At 37.6% G+C, this 17,967-nt stretch overlaps 4 protein-coding genes across 4 annotated transcripts; 2 read left to right on the plus strand and 2 right to left on the minus strand.

Moving 5' to 3' along the window:
- Positions 1–2,892: 2,892 nt before the first annotated feature.
- On the minus strand, positions 2,893–4,131 carry M431DRAFT_101765 (hypothetical protein; the record flags this gene model as incomplete). Its single annotated transcript, XM_024911347.1, has 1 exon — positions 2,893–4,131. One exon carries the CDS (start codon positions 4,129–4,131, stop codon positions 2,893–2,895), a length of 1,239 nt encoding a protein of 412 aa, XP_024767322.1.
- A 4,921-nt stretch (positions 4,132–9,052) lies between these two features.
- On the plus strand, positions 9,053–10,882 carry M431DRAFT_11548 (hypothetical protein; the record flags this gene model as incomplete). The annotated part of the gene is made up of 2 exons (XM_024911935.1): positions 9,053–9,361; positions 9,422–10,882. The coding sequence occupies 2 exons, from the start codon at positions 9,053–9,055 to the stop codon at positions 10,880–10,882; spliced, it is 1,770 nt and encodes a 589-aa protein (XP_024767323.1).
- A 1,240-nt stretch (positions 10,883–12,122) lies between these two features.
- M431DRAFT_525999 (hypothetical protein) lies at positions 12,123–14,240 on the plus strand (the record flags this gene model as incomplete). The annotated part of the gene is made up of 4 exons (XM_024920652.1): positions 12,123–12,310; positions 12,385–12,937; positions 13,005–13,381; positions 13,436–14,240. The coding sequence occupies 4 exons, from the start codon at positions 12,123–12,125 to the stop codon at positions 14,226–14,228; spliced, it is 1,911 nt and encodes a 636-aa protein (XP_024767324.1). The 3' UTR covers positions 14,229–14,240.
- M431DRAFT_526000 (glycoside hydrolase family 38 protein) lies at positions 14,224–17,959 on the minus strand (the record flags this gene model as incomplete). Its single annotated transcript, XM_024920653.1, has 7 exons — positions 14,224–15,742; positions 15,804–16,362; positions 16,446–17,055; positions 17,120–17,591; positions 17,641–17,689; positions 17,748–17,821; positions 17,891–17,959. 7 exons carry the CDS (start codon positions 17,957–17,959, stop codon positions 14,375–14,377), a joined length of 3,201 nt encoding a protein of 1,066 aa, XP_024767325.1. The 3' UTR covers positions 14,224–14,374.
- Between the last annotated feature and the right edge of the window lie 8 nt (positions 17,960–17,967).

A 17,967-nucleotide genomic window follows, 5' to 3' on the forward strand; every position in this document is an offset into this window, starting at 1 on the left:
TAAAATAAATAATTAAATAAAATAAATAAATTAAATTATTAAGTAATACCTAAGATATTTTATTAATTTATAATAAAATAATTAAGTTAATAAACTACCTTTTATATAATTATATTATAATAGTATAAAATTTAAATTTACTAAGTTAATATTATTTTATACTTTATATAAATATACTCTTTTAGTATATAGGCTACTTTAGAAAAAATTTAATATTAATAAAATATAACTTTAAGTAAAATTAATAATTAACTTATATAAAGAATTAAAAATATAACTAAAATTTATTTAAAAATATATAAAATATTATATAAATAAAAATAAGATTAAAAGACTAACCTTTTAAAAAGGGGATATAGTTTACTTACTTTAATATATATAAGGTTATAAAATACTAAATATTAAAATAAATTAACTAAATAATAAGTTTAATTTTAGGAAAATTAGCCTATTTAAGATTTTAAAGAAAATTAGTAATATTAATTATAAATTAAAAATACTAAAAGGTATATAACTAAAATACGCTATATTTTATATATTACTTTTAAAGAAAGTATAAATTAATAAAGTAATAGAAAAATTAATTTTAAATAAAATTATTATTATTAAAAATAAAAAAAAATAGAAAATTAAAAAAGTTTTAGTAGTATAAAAAAACCTAGAAGAAAATAATAAAGTTAAATACTAAATTAAATAAAAAGAGTATAACTTAATTTATAATACTTAAGAACTTATTAAAAGCTTTAATTTAATAAACCTAATCTAAGATTTTTAAAAAAAACTTAAGATTATACTTAAAACTCCTAACGCTAGCTACTTAATAAATAAAACTACTTAAGAAGAAAAAGGTATATAAGTTTCTTCCGCTAGTATAAAAGGACTTAAATCTATAAACTTTAAATTAATACTTAAGGAAAATTAATTAATATTATTAAAAACCTTTAACTATTATAGATTATATATTATAAATTACTTAGCAGCTACCTTAATATCCTTTTCTTTTATACCTTAATAAAATAACTCTTTACTTTATTTTTTAGCCTTTTTATATATTTTTTAAATATATAATAAATAACTTAAAGCCTTAGCTAGCTAAGTCTAAAGTTTAAGTATTTAAGTATTAAGAAACTTAACCTATTTATTAATCTTTTTTTTTTAATACTTTAATACTTAATATTAAGCTAATATTTTTTTTATTAAAAGTTATTAAAATATACTTATTAATAAAACTAAGGAATATTTATAAAAACTTATTATTAAAATACTATTATATAATTTTTATACTTTTATATAATTACTATAATAAAAAAATACTTTTAATATAATATATAGTAACTTAGTATAATAGTATTAAGTATAAAGTATATTAGTAAATAAACCTAAAGTAAATACCTATTTAGTAAAAGAAATAGTTTTATATTTTTTATAAATAAGTATAAAATTAAATATAATATTATAATTATAAAAAAGGGAAGTTATTTACCTATATTATATACTACTGCCTAAATTAAGTAACTAGGCTTTATTTTAGATTTTAAAAGTAAAATTAATAGGAGGGGGGTATTATATTATAACTTAACTTTTTATAATATTATAAATAAATATCCTAAAATATTTATTAAACTATTTTAGTTAATTAAAAAAAGGAATAACTATGTAGTATTATTTTTTTTAAAAAAAGAATAACTAAGTTATATTATTTTTATATAAAAATAATAATTAATTAATATTTTAAATATATATAGGAATAATATATTATATTATTCCCTAAGAAATAACTAAATATATAAAATTTAATTTTTTACGCTTTTTAAATAACTTAAATAAATAGTTATTAATAAAGTATTAAGATTAAATATAAATTAAATTTTTATTATATTTTACTTATTTTATAATTACACTTACTTAAAGCTACTTCTTATTCTCTTTGCTAATATAAACTAATTAACTTTAGCTTATTACCTTAGGAACTTACCCTATACTATTTAAGTATTAGGTCGGGACGTCACATAAAGTATGAGCCTATGTTTGCATTGGAAACTAACCAAGGTTGCAACAAGAAGAAAACATAGTAAAGAGAGGTGAGTGAATTTTTTTTTTTTTCCATTCTATTCCTTCTCTTTCCTCTTTATTTTTCTTTAGAAGGGGAGGGGTTACTGAGCGCGCCTAGCCAAGGAGTCTCGAAGGTTGGCAGCACGAATTACCATGCATGGGCTTGGCCGAAAAGAGACTAGGCTCATCTCACCGGCATTAAATGCAACCTATGGTCGTATGTGCTTAATTTCGAGGTTCATGATCATTATATTTCATTCAGGGGGAGAGATTCCCGTCATGTATCCGAGATCTTATGAGATAATTTGAGCTTTGATGGCTCCAGCTTGCCGAAAACTGGCCAGGATCAGATCAATACTCGGTTCCCGGTTCTGAAGGCAGTCCACATCCCTTTTTCACGATGTCATTTAGTTGGATCAGATATGTTAATGGTCCAGGGGTAGATATCTTATCACAGAGCTCATTAAGCTCCAAAATTTGGAAGGGTGTGGCTCCGACTTCGGAGGCCTGGAGTGAAAATGGCAGATAACTAATCCAAGACAATAGTTTGAGGGGACCCCGAACTTCCCACTACCTGTGGTCATATGTGCTTGAGGTTGCAAAATATTTATCATATGTACAGAGCGCTTACTACTAAAGGAGTGAAAAACAAAAATTGAATTGGGAGTAAAGGGAGTGGAGGATGATACAAAAGCTAGTGTTCGCTGGCTAAATTGACATGCACCCAGGAGGAAGGATTTATAATTAGGTAGGTAAGATTCCGTATAAGCGAAAATATTCGGGAAAAGGCAATGCAGCTAGACTGAGCCATCGAATAGATACACAGATGTCGAAAATCGTCTAGAAAGGGGGCATTGCACCGAATACTTCTCTCAGCTGTTCCCAAGTGACATTCTGTCCATAGATAAGCTTTGCAACCATCTGACCAGCCCAAAGACTCCCCTGTGGTGAAGCCATGTACTGACGATGGATGATCTCTGCACTCCTAGAAGCCATGTAGGCAGAAAGGGGTGTAAGATTGGAGCTCAACAGTAAGTCCACCTCTGGACAATCCAAAAGGGGACTCTTTTCTTGATTTCTTTCCATTTCTCTTATCGACTCTATGACGAGCTTCTTGAACTCAACAATTGGCTTGTTTTCCTCATCTGATAGCCCCGGGAAGATGACCAATTCCGGGCAGACTGACAGCTGCTCGAGAGGACCTGCTTGCGCATGACTCCAGTCGATGATCCCAACCAGGTTGTACTCATTGTCAAAAAGCATGTTGCCAAAATGCAAATCAAGATGGCAGAGAGGAAAGGGACCTCTGACTCTATCCTCGATGATGATATGTGTTAGAGCTGTTTTCAATACCCAACAAGCTGTAAGCCAATCTGGGTCATGTGGATGCATGGAAAGAATTTCCCGGTTTTCGCTCTGTCTCTGATTGTAGAAATATTCTAATGAAGTTTCTAGAGGGCCAGGCGAGGAATGCCAGGCCATTGCCATGATTTTAACAGGCTGATCAACGTTCTCTCCGCACCAAAGGCGCCCGATGCGACTGAACATCAGTTTCTGAAGCTCCGAGAAAACATTTGCAAGCTGTTGGGCCACTTTGACACGATATTGGATGGGTGTAGTGGTTGCCAGCCCATCGGTGAGGATCCGGCCACTTAGGTACTCCATCATGATGTACGGGTAACCAAAAGGTTGGTCCGCGGATGCTTCGAATTCGAAGACACGAGGTATTGGAATGGTAGTCTTTTCCTGGATAATCTTCATTGTAGCAATCTCACTGAGCATTGAGATTCTGTCGCTGTCATTGAAATCTTGATACGGGATGCGAGCAATCCAGTAAACCTCGTCGGAAAACGCAAGTTCCAGAACCACGTTATTGAAACCAGATGTAAAGCAATTCAAGTTGATATCGCACTTCACAGTTAGGGGTAGGTTCGGTTGATATTTTTTTCGTGACTCTATCGCACGCGCCTTCAGATGTTCAAAATTTCCTGAAGAGAAGAGAAGCTGGATTCGCTTATGCTTATCCGAATCTGGGCTCAGGTTTGCAAAACCCTCCCAGTCATCATTTCGTCTCTCCATCTTGCCGAACAAACTCGACTAGTAAAAGTGCCAAAGAGCTAAAACAATGAGAGGAATTTAGAAAATAAGGATTGTGTTGGCTGTGGAGGAAATGACGGTGAGGATCGTTTGCGAAAAGTGCTTTGACAACGCAATGGTAGGACAAAGACACGTGACTGCAATAGAATCCGCCAGCCAACCAACTGGGTAGGCGACTGGACGTAAATATAGGATATCACTTGCATATTTATCTGTGAAACAGCTGTTCCATTGATCTTGCTATGTACATTTCAGTGGACGTCAAGGTGCCCCTAGTGTTAATTTGCATAGATATTTCTTGGCTCTGAATAAGGTGGCTTCGCACAATAATGGCCCTCACGTATTACAGTATCACCATCCTATTTGTGATGTCGTAACAAGAAAATATCACGAAGAGGATAAACCAATCATTTTGATTACCCTGGGGCGCACCCGAGCCGTTGCCTATGACGACCCGTATTGTAGCACAGCAACTCCGAAGGAGGGGGTGATAAGCCATCATCGTCAGCTATCGTCGCTTTGATTAGATATGAATTAATTTATATCTCGGGTCGAAAGAAATTACCAGTATCAAGTACAACCACACCTGGATAGATATACGTTTCATTAAGAACTCATATGGTCTTTAAGCATGAGTATATAGGAAGCAGAGGTCCCTGTTCACTTAAATAGGGTAAACAATACTTCTACCACATCAAAAGAACATCGATTATACCTTAAATCTCTAGCATTATGGCATCATCCAATGATTTAAGCAACAGCACTTCGAATGATTCAATGGTAGCTGTGTCCTCGCAGAATCAGTCCTATCAACCACGCGAAGCCAAAAACCTACCCAAGATGCAATGCTTGTGGTTGGCAGGCGGATAAAAATCTGAAATATCGCAATCCGAAATGCATTTACTATAGGACTACAAATTGTTCATAGTGAGAATTATTACTTTCCACCCGTTTGTGTTTCGTGAATCCCTTCGTGTTTTATATCGGGAGGGGTATCCACTGACGAGCCGCGCACCCGTACATTAATATAGGTATAATTCACAAGGCACAAACGAGCCTCAAATTTATGTTGGCGGATAGGTTAAACTAGATAATTGGGCAATGTAGTAATAATGTCACGAATGTGATACATTAGTCGATTATACTGGATTAGGGTTGATTATGTTATTTACAACTTGTGACGAACTGGGTCCTATAGGTTAGTATAGGTTAGCTATTCCTAAGGGATAAACCTTAAAGTAGTTCTATAGTTTATATTAGCAAAGCAGTTAGGTTAATAAATAGGTAAATTTATTACTAGTTGTAAAGTAAAGTATTTAAATATTTAATTTAATTATTATAATTATAATTAGTTATTTAAGTATTTTAATAAGTAATATAAAATAAATTTATATATTTAATTAATTAAGTTAAATTATTACTAAGTAGTAATAATTTTATTATAAATTATTTTAAAGTTTTAATAATTTATTTATAAATTATTAAATTATTAAATAATTTAATATTTATTTAAAATTAATTATTTTATAAGTTTATTATTATAATTATAAAAGTTAAATTATAATATAATATTTTTTTTAGTAATTAATAAGGATATATAATATTTTTATTATAAATATATAACTTTATAAATATATAATTTTTTTCCTTTTATAATTAGCTAAAAAAGAATATTTCTATAGGTACTTCCTAGCGTAAGTAATAAAGCTAGCTACTTTAATATTAACCTTTATACTTAAGTATAAAGCTTTAGAAATTATATATTATAATAGTTTATAATTTTTTTTTAATTTATAAATTAAATAAGCTTAAGCTTTTACTTTAATATATAAATTAAATAAGCTTTAGCTATTATTTTAATTTATAAATTAAAAAAGCTAGTTTATTATTATTTATAGCCTTTAGCTTTTAATAAGCTTTTATTAATTCTTTATTTTTTATATACTAGGCTATATTTTTTAGCTATTTAAATAAATACTTATTATTTTTTTAAATTTAAGTACTTTACTTAGCTAATATTTTTATAACCTTTTTAAAGAATAATTAAGTAAGGTTTTTTTATTTTATATGTTTTATTTAGGGATTTCTTTATAAATATAAATTTATTTTAATTATTAATTAATTAATTATACTTTTATAAGCTTTACTATAATTATAATTAATTAAAAACTTAGCTAGTTAATTTATAAAATACCTAGCTACTTTTTAAAACTAAATATATATTAGAAGCTAAGTTAGTAAAAGAGAGTAAAAAGGGATAAGGGATAATTATAGGTAGCTATACAGTAAATATATAAGCTTAAGGTAGTAAAGTAACTATATTTATTTTTATTTTCTTTAATTCCTTCCCTAAAGTTTAGGTTTTTATAATATTATTACTAAGCTAAAAACTTTATAACCTTTAGCTTATATCTTTATAATATAATTAATATATAGGTATTATATAACTATACCTTTTTTAAATAAATTTTAATATATTACTCTTTTTTCTAAAGTATTACCTTAGTATTTTTTAATAATATTTCTTTTTTATTTTTATAATTAATTCCCTTTATTAAAGGTATTAACTATATAAAAACCTTAATATAATTTAAATTTTATATTTACTTTATTTTTATTATAAATATATTACTATTTTAAGTCTTTTTTTTATATTTTTAAAAATAAATATAAATTTTCTTAGGTTTTATTAATTTTATTTTTATTTTATATTTTAGTAATAATAACTAACTTTTTATTATTAAAAATAAAGTTTTTTTGAATATTAAGTTTTTTTTATAATTTTTTATTATAAATTAAGTTTTTTAATATAATTTATATTTATATAATTTTAAAGTTTATTTAATTTATTTTTTAAATAATTATAAAAGTTTTTATTATAATAAAGTTTTTAAAATTATTTAATTTATTTTTTTATTATAAAATATATTAATTAATATTATTTTAATTAATTAAATAGTTTTTTTTTTATAATTTAGTTTTTTAAACTTTTTAAACTTTTTTTAAAGTTAATATAAAAAATAATAAAATTTTTAAATATAATATTTAAATAAATTTAAACTTATTTTACTATTATTAAAAAAACTAAAATATATATTATACTAAAAGTTAATAATTATAATTATATTTAATATTATTATTTATTTAATATATTATTATATATTAATTTTATTAATTTAATTTATAATTTTATTTTTAATAAAAGATTTTTTATTATTTAAGTTAATAGCTTTTTTTATATTATTAAAAATAAAAGTAATAAAACTATAATAGGATTTTAATAAAAACCTTATAAGCTATTGTAAAGGGTAGTGCTAGCCTAGGCTATTAGTATTAGTAAATCTTTTTATAAGTTTATTAACTTAATTAGTACCTTTTTTAATTATTATTATAATTATACTAATAGCTTAGGGGTTTTTTAAAGGTTATAGGTTTAAATTTAGTATAAGGCATAGTATAGTTAGCCCAGCTAGGCTAGGTACATCTTTAAATCTCTTACGTTAAATTTATAAAGGTTAGCTTGGGGGTTTATATTAGCTATATTATAGGGCTAATATACTAAAATAAAAGGTTTTATAATCCTTTACTATAGCTATTAGGAGCTAGCTTATAAAAGGGAAGATAATTATAATAGGATTTTAATAAAAACCTTATAAGCTATTGTAAAGGTAATGCTAGCCTAGGCTGCTAGTATTAGCGGATCTTTTTATAAGTTTATTAGCTTAATTAATACCTTTTCTAATTATTATTATAAAAACTTTTTAAAATTATTTATATTATAATTATAATTATTATTATATTTAGTTTTACTTTATTAAAGCTAAGTAAAACTATTTTATTTATATTAAAGGTTTTTTTAAAGTAATTTTTTTTTAAAATAAAAAAAAAATTATATTTTTTTTTATTTTTAAATTTACAAAGATTATCTTTTTCTAAAGTTAAAAGATTATTATAAGTCTAAGGATAATAAAGTTTATTTTATTTTAATTATTTAAAAAGTTTATAAATATTTCTATTTTTTTAAAGTCCTTAAATAAAATTATAAATAAAAAAATTATAGTTATTTTATTTAATAGCTAGTTAAATAAGTAGAAGTTTTTAGTAGTTAGGTACTTAAAAGGTAAGGTACCTGTAGATATAGGAGGGAAGCTTATTCTATTTAAATTATAAGTTTCGTTAAGAAACCGAACTAGTCCAAACCCGAATAAGTCTCAACTAGGCTAGTGGCGACTGTCTCCAGTCCAGTCTCCGGCTTCTTGTCCTCAGCAGCTGTTGGCGTAGTAGTCTCTGATCGTAAATAACTTTGTTGTCCTCGGGTATGATGAGGCTGCACTCGCAGTAAAGAACGAGGCTCAGAACCTCGGCCGGATTCACAAACTGGACTGGAATCAGGTCCTCCAGCGCTGCTCTAACATTGATCCATTTCTGCTTTTTCAGGAGAGCTGCATCACGGCCTTAGGAAATGAGTTACGACCAAGACGGGTCCAATATGGTGGGCCGGCTCAATATGGTAGTTGGCCACGGAGCAGGGTAATATAGGGGCCGCAGCTGACGTGAGAATTGAAAGTTTTAGCTAAGAAATGCCAACTGTTATGGAAATGCCGAGGCTAAGCAAGACAAATATAAAGAAATCTGGCATGTAATAAATTTCCGACCTCGAATCCCTTTTTGGAAGGTTGCTGACACGAATCTTGGTTAGCAGGCATGTTTGTTCTGTAGCATTTTAAGCATATTACCAAATGCAGGGGCGTCAAATTTATACAATGGAGTGGAGTGCCAACTTCTGCAGATCTATGGTAATGGTATTATTTCTATAAAAGAGCCTCGTCGCTACAAGACTTGACTATTAAAAGTACCATCGTCATAAAGCTTGTCAATTACTATCTTCGGTTTCACTTTCAACATGCGATCTACCAATTGCGTCGCTGCTGCTGTGGTCCTTTTCGGCTCTTCTTTAGCTGCTCCCACAACCAACCCAGCTTGCATCCCTCAGCTTGATCCCAACCCCGAAGCTCGAGCCGCTGCTGTCTCTGCTCGTCGTAATGGCTTCATCTACGGCCCGTCCCTCACCGGCGAGGCCGCCCCCTTCCCCAATGGCACACTTGGCAATGCTCGTAGCAAGGCCGACTACGATGCATGGAGCCAGGACCGTGCCATCATTGATGAGCTAATTGCTCTCGACGTCCAGTCTCTCCAAGGAGCTATTCAAACTGTAACGGCCACACTTTCATCAGACTGGAAGATGGAATTAAGTACTAACTTCACATTGCAGAATGGCGGCCTCAACAGTTGGCAAGACTACGAAAAAGTCCTCTACGATGGCCAGCTCAATAATACAAACCCTCGAGGTACCGCTCCCGGTATCATTTCCAATGCGACCCAAGATCTCCTTTTCTCCATGGAACGCCTGAGCGAGCATCCCCATGCCGTGCGTCGGGTTATGGCCCACGAGCCTCTTCCTTTTCCACTAGACGATGTCATAACGAGTAAGATTGTCGGTTCTGGAAATACGCTTGAGTCCCTTCAGGCTAGCAACCGCCTTTTCATTGTCGACCACTCCTATCAGGCCAAGTACGACGTTGCTACTGTCGTCGAGCGTTTCCCCGTCGCTTGCAGCGCCTACTTCTACATCGACCCAGAGTCTGGCAACTTTTTGCCTTTGGCCATTCGCACTAATGTTGACGCCGATCTGATTTACACTCCTCTCGACTCCGAGAATGACTGGTTACTGGCAAAGATGATGTTTAACGCCAATGACATGTTCCACGCGCAAATGCTGCACCTCGTTGTGTCGCACGACGTCACCGAATCAGTTCACCAAGCTGCTCTTCACACTCTCAGCGAGAAGCACCCCATAATGATTCTTCTCGAGCGCCTCATGGTGCAAGCCTATTCTTCTCGTATCGTTGGGGAAGAGCTTTGCTTCAACCCTGGCGGCCACTGGGATCAGCTCATGGTTTTTAATCAGTTTGGCTGCCGTCAATTCGTTACTGACAGCTGGCCCGTTGACGGTCGGTACCAGAGCGGATATCTGGAAAACAACTTGAGAGCCCGTGGTCTGATTGATGCTAATGGAAAGTCCGTCTTTAACTCTTTCCCCTTCTACGACGACGCCAAGCGCATCCGTGACAACTACCACATCTTCTTCACATCTTTTGTCAACTCGTACTATAAAAGCGAGAATGACCTCTCTGGCGACTTTGAAGTTCACAATTGGTTTAACGAGGCCAGCACAATGGCCAAGGCTCAGGACTTTCCTCAGGAGAAGAACCTAAGCAAGAAAATTCTCATCGATGTCCTCACCCACTTCGCCTATGCTACCTCAGTCTCGCATCACAGCGTCAACGGGGGCGCTCCAATCGCCTCCGGTACCCTGCCATTCCACATTCCCGCCATTTACACTGCTATCCCGAAGGAGAAGGGCGTCCAAGACCTCATGCCGTATCTGCCAGACCCTGCCACCGCTGTTCATTACCTAGGATTTATGGCTTCATTTAATCGCCCATTCTATGGCAGCGACGGACGGACACTTAAGGATGCTTTTGATGCCACTACTATGCAGCGTTTAAACCAGGACACAAAAAGTGCTTCTAAGGCGTTGCTGGGCAATATGCAAAAGCTCAGCCAGCAGATCCGCAGCCGTGCGTTCGACAGCCAGGGTTTGAGTCAGAACATGCCTTTCATTTACAGGACTCTGGATCCTGCTTACATTCCCTTCTTTTGTGCCGTTTAGAGCAAAGGTAAATATTTTCCTTGGGTTTATGCCAAGATTTTTCTGACTTTATGGAAACGTAAATGAAAACCTCCGAAAACAGAAAACCTACTGTGATCTAATGCGCACCCTTACTTGGTTGTGTAGGAAGAGATGTAAGTTAAAAAGGCAGTTACTTTGGAACGGGTTTCTCGAATACTTCCGCTCTGTACAGGGGACACAGGTCTTTTTAGATAAGAGCTTTTGCGCACATGTCATGCGTTATATCTGCCCTACGCCTGGCCCCATCTTCAATGTTAATATTAGTAAAGATACAAGTATAAAAATGAATATCTAAATAATCTACATATAATGCCAGTTTTAATCTTATGATGATAGAGGCTTTGCCCAGCACATTGGGACTCAGTAGAGTACGCCTATTTTTATATTTATAAGGTTATATTATAGGCTTACTCAACACTCTGTGCTCCTCCTAGCAGCTAATCATTATACTGTTAGCTTGCCATGCCCGTAAATGTCAGCAGGCACGAATACCACCGATGTCGCCGCCGTGTGTAAAACGGTCGGTGTAATCACCTTTAAGTTCAATGTTGCGTTAGGTGACTTAATAGTGATAAATCCCTTAGTGCGGGGTTCATTGTCCTCCAAAAAACGGAACCATTTGATCCTGATCTAGAGTCTCAGGAGGCAAAAAATGGAAGACATCACACCCTATATTATAGCCCTATATCCCTTCCATCCACATTACCTATATTATAGCGCTATGTCCTTACTAGACACGTCTGACAGAGAGCTTTTTCTCATAATATCACATAATGTTCCCCTATATTATACTGCTACTGGTACTTTATAGTTTCTGCCCCTTCTTAATCGCATCATCTTCAGGATACACGTATTCATAGTTACCTGTATCCAACGCCCGGCACCCGCAACCGTTGTCTTCACACGAGAAGCCATGAGGATGGCTGGCGGCCATCAATGAGTCCCCTATATCTAAATGGGACTCCCTAGGCGAAAGTTCCCCGCACCCTTAACTCACGGTGGTAAGCCAATTTCACCATCGGCACTCTCAATTACACAATCATGCATACAGGCACTTATTTAGTTATATCATGACTTAGTAGGTTCTCAGGTTGAGAGAAATTTGAGGAATGAATAGCTCGTTTTTCACAAACGCGCTCAGACGATTGCGGTCGCCACACGATTATTGCCCAGTTTCCCGCCTCAACTATTGTGTCTTGCCCTGTTCTAAATAATCCCAATGAACTTCTGGGAGGAAGAGGTGACCCAGGTACGTCGCCCTAAGCGTTTCAAGCGAGGCCATACGGCTTGTCATCGGTGTCGCTCGAAGAAAACAAAATGCGACAACCGCCGGCCTTCATGTGGTGTTTGCGTGGAGAACCACGTTCAATGTGTATATGGGGAGCTGGATGGTCAGCAGATTCCACAGTAAGTGATTGACTAAGGTACCTGTACCTTGCCTATAAGTCACTGGACTCTGGTGTAACCTAACTTGTGAGCAGGGAGCCAACGTTGACAGATGTCATGAATCGCATCGACCATGTTGCTCAACTTTTGGAGCTTTCCCAACGACCAGCCTATGCAGATTCGACTGATTCTAACTGTAAATCGCTTCATTCATCTTCGCCTTCTTTAGACACAGCGCAAAAGACCACTTTCCCAGGAGCGTCTAATCTAGGACGGCCCGCACATGCTGTCAAAGCCACCGGGATCTCATTTGAAGCTACAACCAAGTGGCCAATGATTCACAACATAATTTCTCAAGGCATCATCTCACCTAGACTGCCATCCAGTCCATCGATGACAAACAATAGCCCGCATAGTCAGAGGGATGAACCTCCGGCTGGGTTTAGAATGGGGAATACTGAATGTCTGGCGGAGGAAATAACAACACCATTATCACCAACAGACAAGGCTCATATTCAAAACCTCTGTCAGAGGTATCTAACCGTGGCGCACGTGAAGAATCCGATATTCGACGTGTCAAGATTCAACTTACAGGTCAAGGCGATAATAGACGGTGGGTTTGATTGGGGTGAAGACTCCTGCGTTGTAGTGAGATGAACCTGACTTCTCGTTGGAAACCAACTTGGACTGTATTCCAATTGCTAAATCCCAATAGATGCTGGCATGTGCCCTTGCCAATACCGTGAAGCAGGTCGGGGAGTCGTTTGAATACTCAAACCCTTCCCCAGGTTCCTACAATCAGATATTCTACGACGCCTCGGGAATCAACTGCATACCTGGCGATGCGTTCTACCTTGCGGCCAAGAAGCGCCTTGGTCTCTTAGACGTCACGCTCACATCAGTTCAGTGCTTCTTTCTAGCTGGGCTATATGAGGTGTGTCGGTTGAGACCTACCAATGCCTGGGTTCATTATAGTCAGGCTTGCAGTCGTTTGCAGTTTATACTATCCCATAGGAACGTGAGAGATGACAGTCTCGACACAGAGTTCCATGTTTTAGAGCGACTGTACTTTTCCTGTTGTAGAACTGAGCGGTACGTCTGCCTTGTCCAAGACATAGGTCATGTCATATGCTAAAAGTATCTCAGAGACCTTCGAGAAGAGCTCGACCTTCCACCAGCGGGTATTACCAGCTTACACTTTCCTCGAGAGTTTCCAAGTCTCCCTTCCTGGACCTCATTCCACGGCAGTGTGAATGAGAATTCATCCAACACAAACTCAAATTGGCAGATACTGCCATCAAGCGTCATACAACAACAAGAAGAACATAGCTGGTACTATTATTTAGCGTGTATAGCGCTGAGGAAAAAGGCTGATTCTATTAATGATCTACTTTACGAGCCGGGAGAACATGTTTGGCTGGCGAATAGAGATCATGTGATGGCCCAGGCCATTCTGCAGGAAAACGAGCTTGACCAATGGCGAACAATATTGCCAAAAACATTGGAATTTGATGCTGACGATGGTGCTCCCGAAGACCTAGCATTCATCTTGGAATGCAGACAACTCCAATGGCGCCAGATTTCTTACAGACCTTTACTTTATTACGCTCTTCACAAGCCCGACACGGATCCATACTTTGATCGTGTGTTGCCCTTAGCACAGAAATGCCTCCAGTACTGTGCTCTCACGATCAAGCGACTTACAAGACCACATTATTACGAGGCGACCTGGTTCAGCTATCGTGCCATCTCCACGGCAACGCTATTGATTCTGGCTGCGCAACTACGTGGACCTCCTTTATATGTACACAACTGGCAAGCCTTGGTTTCGTTGTCGCTCCGGGTGCTTGCTGCTCGCACAGCGCGCGCAGCATACATTGATCAGGCACGGCCAGTGCTAGAAACACTCCTGAAACACGTCACGAAAGACAATCAGTAGACTTATCTGGAGAGGCTAGTCTATGACGGCTCATGGATTGTAGATGTTATTCGTGCGCATAATCGATCCACCTCTAACTTCTACCCTTGCTTTGCGACAGACTTCAGCATAGAGGCACCACGTCCAGTGATTCCAACATCTAGCAGCTACTCTAAAAGTAGTCTATAGGTAGCCAGTTCGAATCTTTGCAGCTCTATCTCTACACCACCATTCACAATGGGCAGCTCCTCTAGGTCGTCTTCCAAGAGATTGCATTTCCACGCCTTCTGAATCTTAGCGTGCCCGGTCTCTAAGAAAGCCCTGTTCTTCCCACCAATGGCATCATATACTCGGCATACGATGCTTTTGCCATCCCTTGTAGGCAAATTGCCGCAACTTACATCCGTATCATCTTCTGCTCTCTTGATGGTGTCCAGCACTAGTCCTAGACCGTCTCTCAATTTGACGGGGCTCACTGGCAACTCCGGCGAGCGGATCCCATTAGGGCACGAGGCAATACGGACTGGAATGTTGAACTCAAAGCCCTTCTTCACTGTTTGCCAACCTGCAGGTCCTTCGTGAGGGAAAATGCCCCATTTAATATGATGACGACCCATATCAGCGTTGGCATCGGGAGCCTTTGGTGAACGGAGCAGGCTCAATCGCATCATGTTTCCGCTCGTAGCGAAGCCATATTTGGAGTCGTTAAGAATGCTCACACCGTATCCTGCTTCCGATAAGTCGGCCCATTTGTGGCAGCACACCTCGAACTTGGCCATATCCCAGGAGGTGTTGTAATGTGTTGGTCGTTCCACAATGCCGAATTGAGTCTCATATGATGCCTTTGTGTTGTAAATATCCACTGGGAACTGGACCTTGAGGAACTTAATGTTCTCGTGCCAGTCAACGTCTGCAGAGCATTCAATATGACTTTCCTCTTGGTGATCAATGACAGCATTAAGGGATATTGTAGTCTTGATCGAGCTGCTCTCAGATATCTTTGTGATTGTTGTCACTGAAACTCTCTCAGGACCACTTTCACCCAGATACGAAACCCCTCCTTCCAGTTCGCGACCTTGAGAGAGATGATATGTTTCCACGTCCCAGGCCTGATGATAAAGAGGCATATCACCAAACACAACGAGCTGATTGGCTCTTGCACCATCAGGAATTATTTCGCGGTCTCTGCGGAGGTCATAGAGCGAGATGATGGTGCCTTGAGTCACCGTGACACGGTACTGGCTGTTTGACAAGATCCAAATACCCTTGCTAGATTCGGATATGGTCGCTGCCTCGAAAGAAACGCCTGACAGGGGCTGAAGTGGTGATATACCTGGTCCACATCGGTAGAAACCATACTTCTGGTTACCCTCGGAATGAGCTGCGGCCGGCAATGGTGCTAGACCAACCCTGTCCCAATCGAGCGTGTTTACTCCCACAAGATTGGCAGAATCTGTTGGCTGCAAGTTTAGCTGCAGCGCGGCCGCAACCTTCGTAAGTGCTGTATTTCCCACGGAGATTACCTCATCGTAGAGCTAGTATCGTTAGTCTTCAGTTCAGCTAGCAATATGAAACAGTGGGAGTGCAATAACTCACTTTATCCGTATCATCGTAGCACATCTCAATCGAGCTCCCTGGAAGGCAGTCATGGAATTGACAAAGCAGAACCTTCTCCCACATCTCGTCAATCTCCTTCTTTGGGTACCTGTAAGTTGAATCCTTTTGTATACTGGCAAGTGTGGCCAAATATTCCAGATCATGTAGGAAGGTTTCAGCCCGCCGGTTGCTCAACTTGGTCTTAGCCTGGGTAGTATAGGTGCCTCGATGATATTCGAAGTACAGTTCACCGAACCAAGTAACAAATGGATTATTGGTATCCTTTTCTCTGTGCTCCAACTGAGAGAAGAAGTCGTCCACAGAGTTACCCTGTTGAACGCGAGGCAGGCGATCTACTTGATCGCTCATGCCACGGCATCGTCTCAAGCTTTCCAAATGCGCGATTGTTGGGCCGCCTCCTCCGTCGCCCTTTCCATTAACTAATAGCGAGGTGTTATCCTGATCCAGTGATTTGTGTCTCGTTTCGCAGCGTACGAGGTCTTGCAATGTCGCGTCCGCGTTATATTTCTCTGCAGGTGTCATATGACAGAGCACCTTGCTCCGACCATCCAATGCCACCCAGTTGAAGGTGGTATGTGGAAAGTTGTTGATGTTGTCCAACTAAGCTTCTGCGTGAAGAACCTCGTCATTCCCGCTAAGCGACAAATCTGGGGAAGCTGACCCGAATAACCAAAAGTGTCAGGTAGCCAGAATGTAGTATGCCTGCGACCAAATCGACTCTGAAAATATCGCTGTCCGTATAGAAATTGACGGACCAGAGATTCACCACTGGGGAGGTTTGTATCATGCTCAACCCAACTTCCACCAATGGGCTGGAACGTTCCCTTGGCGATCTTTTCTTTGACTCGCTCGTATATTGTTGGATACAAAGTCTCCAGCCACTTATACTGCTGTGCTTGGGAGCAGCAGAACCGGTACTCAGGATATAGGTCCATAAGATTGCATTGACTAATCCACGAACGAGCGACTTTCCTCTTTGTTTCATCCCAAGGCCAAAGCCAACATGTGTCAATGTGGCAGTGGCCAATAGCCGAGACTATTGCCGTCTGATCTGTCTTGAAAACCTCTTCTGTGTCAATTCTGTCACCAAGATAGCTTCGAGCAATTTCTCTGCACTTTGAAATAGCACCCGAGCTGCCGTCGCCAGCAGAGAAAGTATCTAGGATTTCATTGCATGCCTGCTGAGCGCGATGCGATTGCCACGAGTCTTGAGGTAGATATAGTGCCGCATCTGTTATCATCAAATGTGAGTAGCTCACCGTGGTACGAGTTTTCATATAAAGGGGACTGCATACCCCTTATGACGTAAAAGTCAAATAGCAGCTGCCTTGCATCGACATTGACGGCTACAATGTCTGCCTTTTCAAGTTTGAAGTACTTGTCCATGGGAGGAGGCTGGATAATGTCGTGCATTTCAGCGTTTCCAAACATGGTGTTGCATGCCATCTCAATGAAAAAGGTATGTCTTTTCCCATCCTTCCACTGTTGAGGGAAGATCCATTCCTGTCTCTCACCTCCGCGTTCACTGCCCCCTGTTAAGCCTTGCACAGGCTCGCCATCTTCCGTCCAAACCATAGCCTCGCTATTAGAGTTCCAATGGAACTCGAGATGAGAATAGTTCGTCATACATTCTGGTACAATGATTTCCACCCGAAACCAATGTGTAGACCAACTGGGTCCGAAAGAAGCGCCTACTTCCGTGGGTTTGAACTCTTGAGATTTGACTTCCGCGAACGTAGGGCGCGACGGTGCGGTTGGAGAGTACACCTGAAAAAGTCAACAAAATGCCTCGAGAGTAAGCTTCAGGGTAACCTACCAAGAGTCGAACGTTGTCACCTCCAGAGGCTGTTGCATGAGCAAGTTTTCTGTGAGTATTATCAGCGTTTGCTAAGCCCCAGAGACGCAAATCGATATGAGGATTACGGAAATATGCTCTGTTCCTTGTACTGTGTCGTATCCGTGAAGTGTGTAAGTCGCTTTTGATGGATTGATCGAATCTATTACTACAATGAGGTTACGAGCCTACGATAGTGAGATGCGATTCGCGAAAACTATAAGTGACCGACTTTCTTGCCAATAGGTTTCACAGCAGGCTGCGAACAGCACCCTTGGCGACTGTGCATTCGAGAATCCATGGCGTTTT

This window comes from Trichoderma harzianum, assembly GCF_003025095.1.
Source record: "Trichoderma harzianum CBS 226.95 unplaced genomic scaffold M431scaffold_37, whole genome shotgun sequence".
NCBI lineage: Eukaryota > Fungi > Ascomycota > Sordariomycetes > Hypocreales > Hypocreaceae > Trichoderma > Trichoderma harzianum.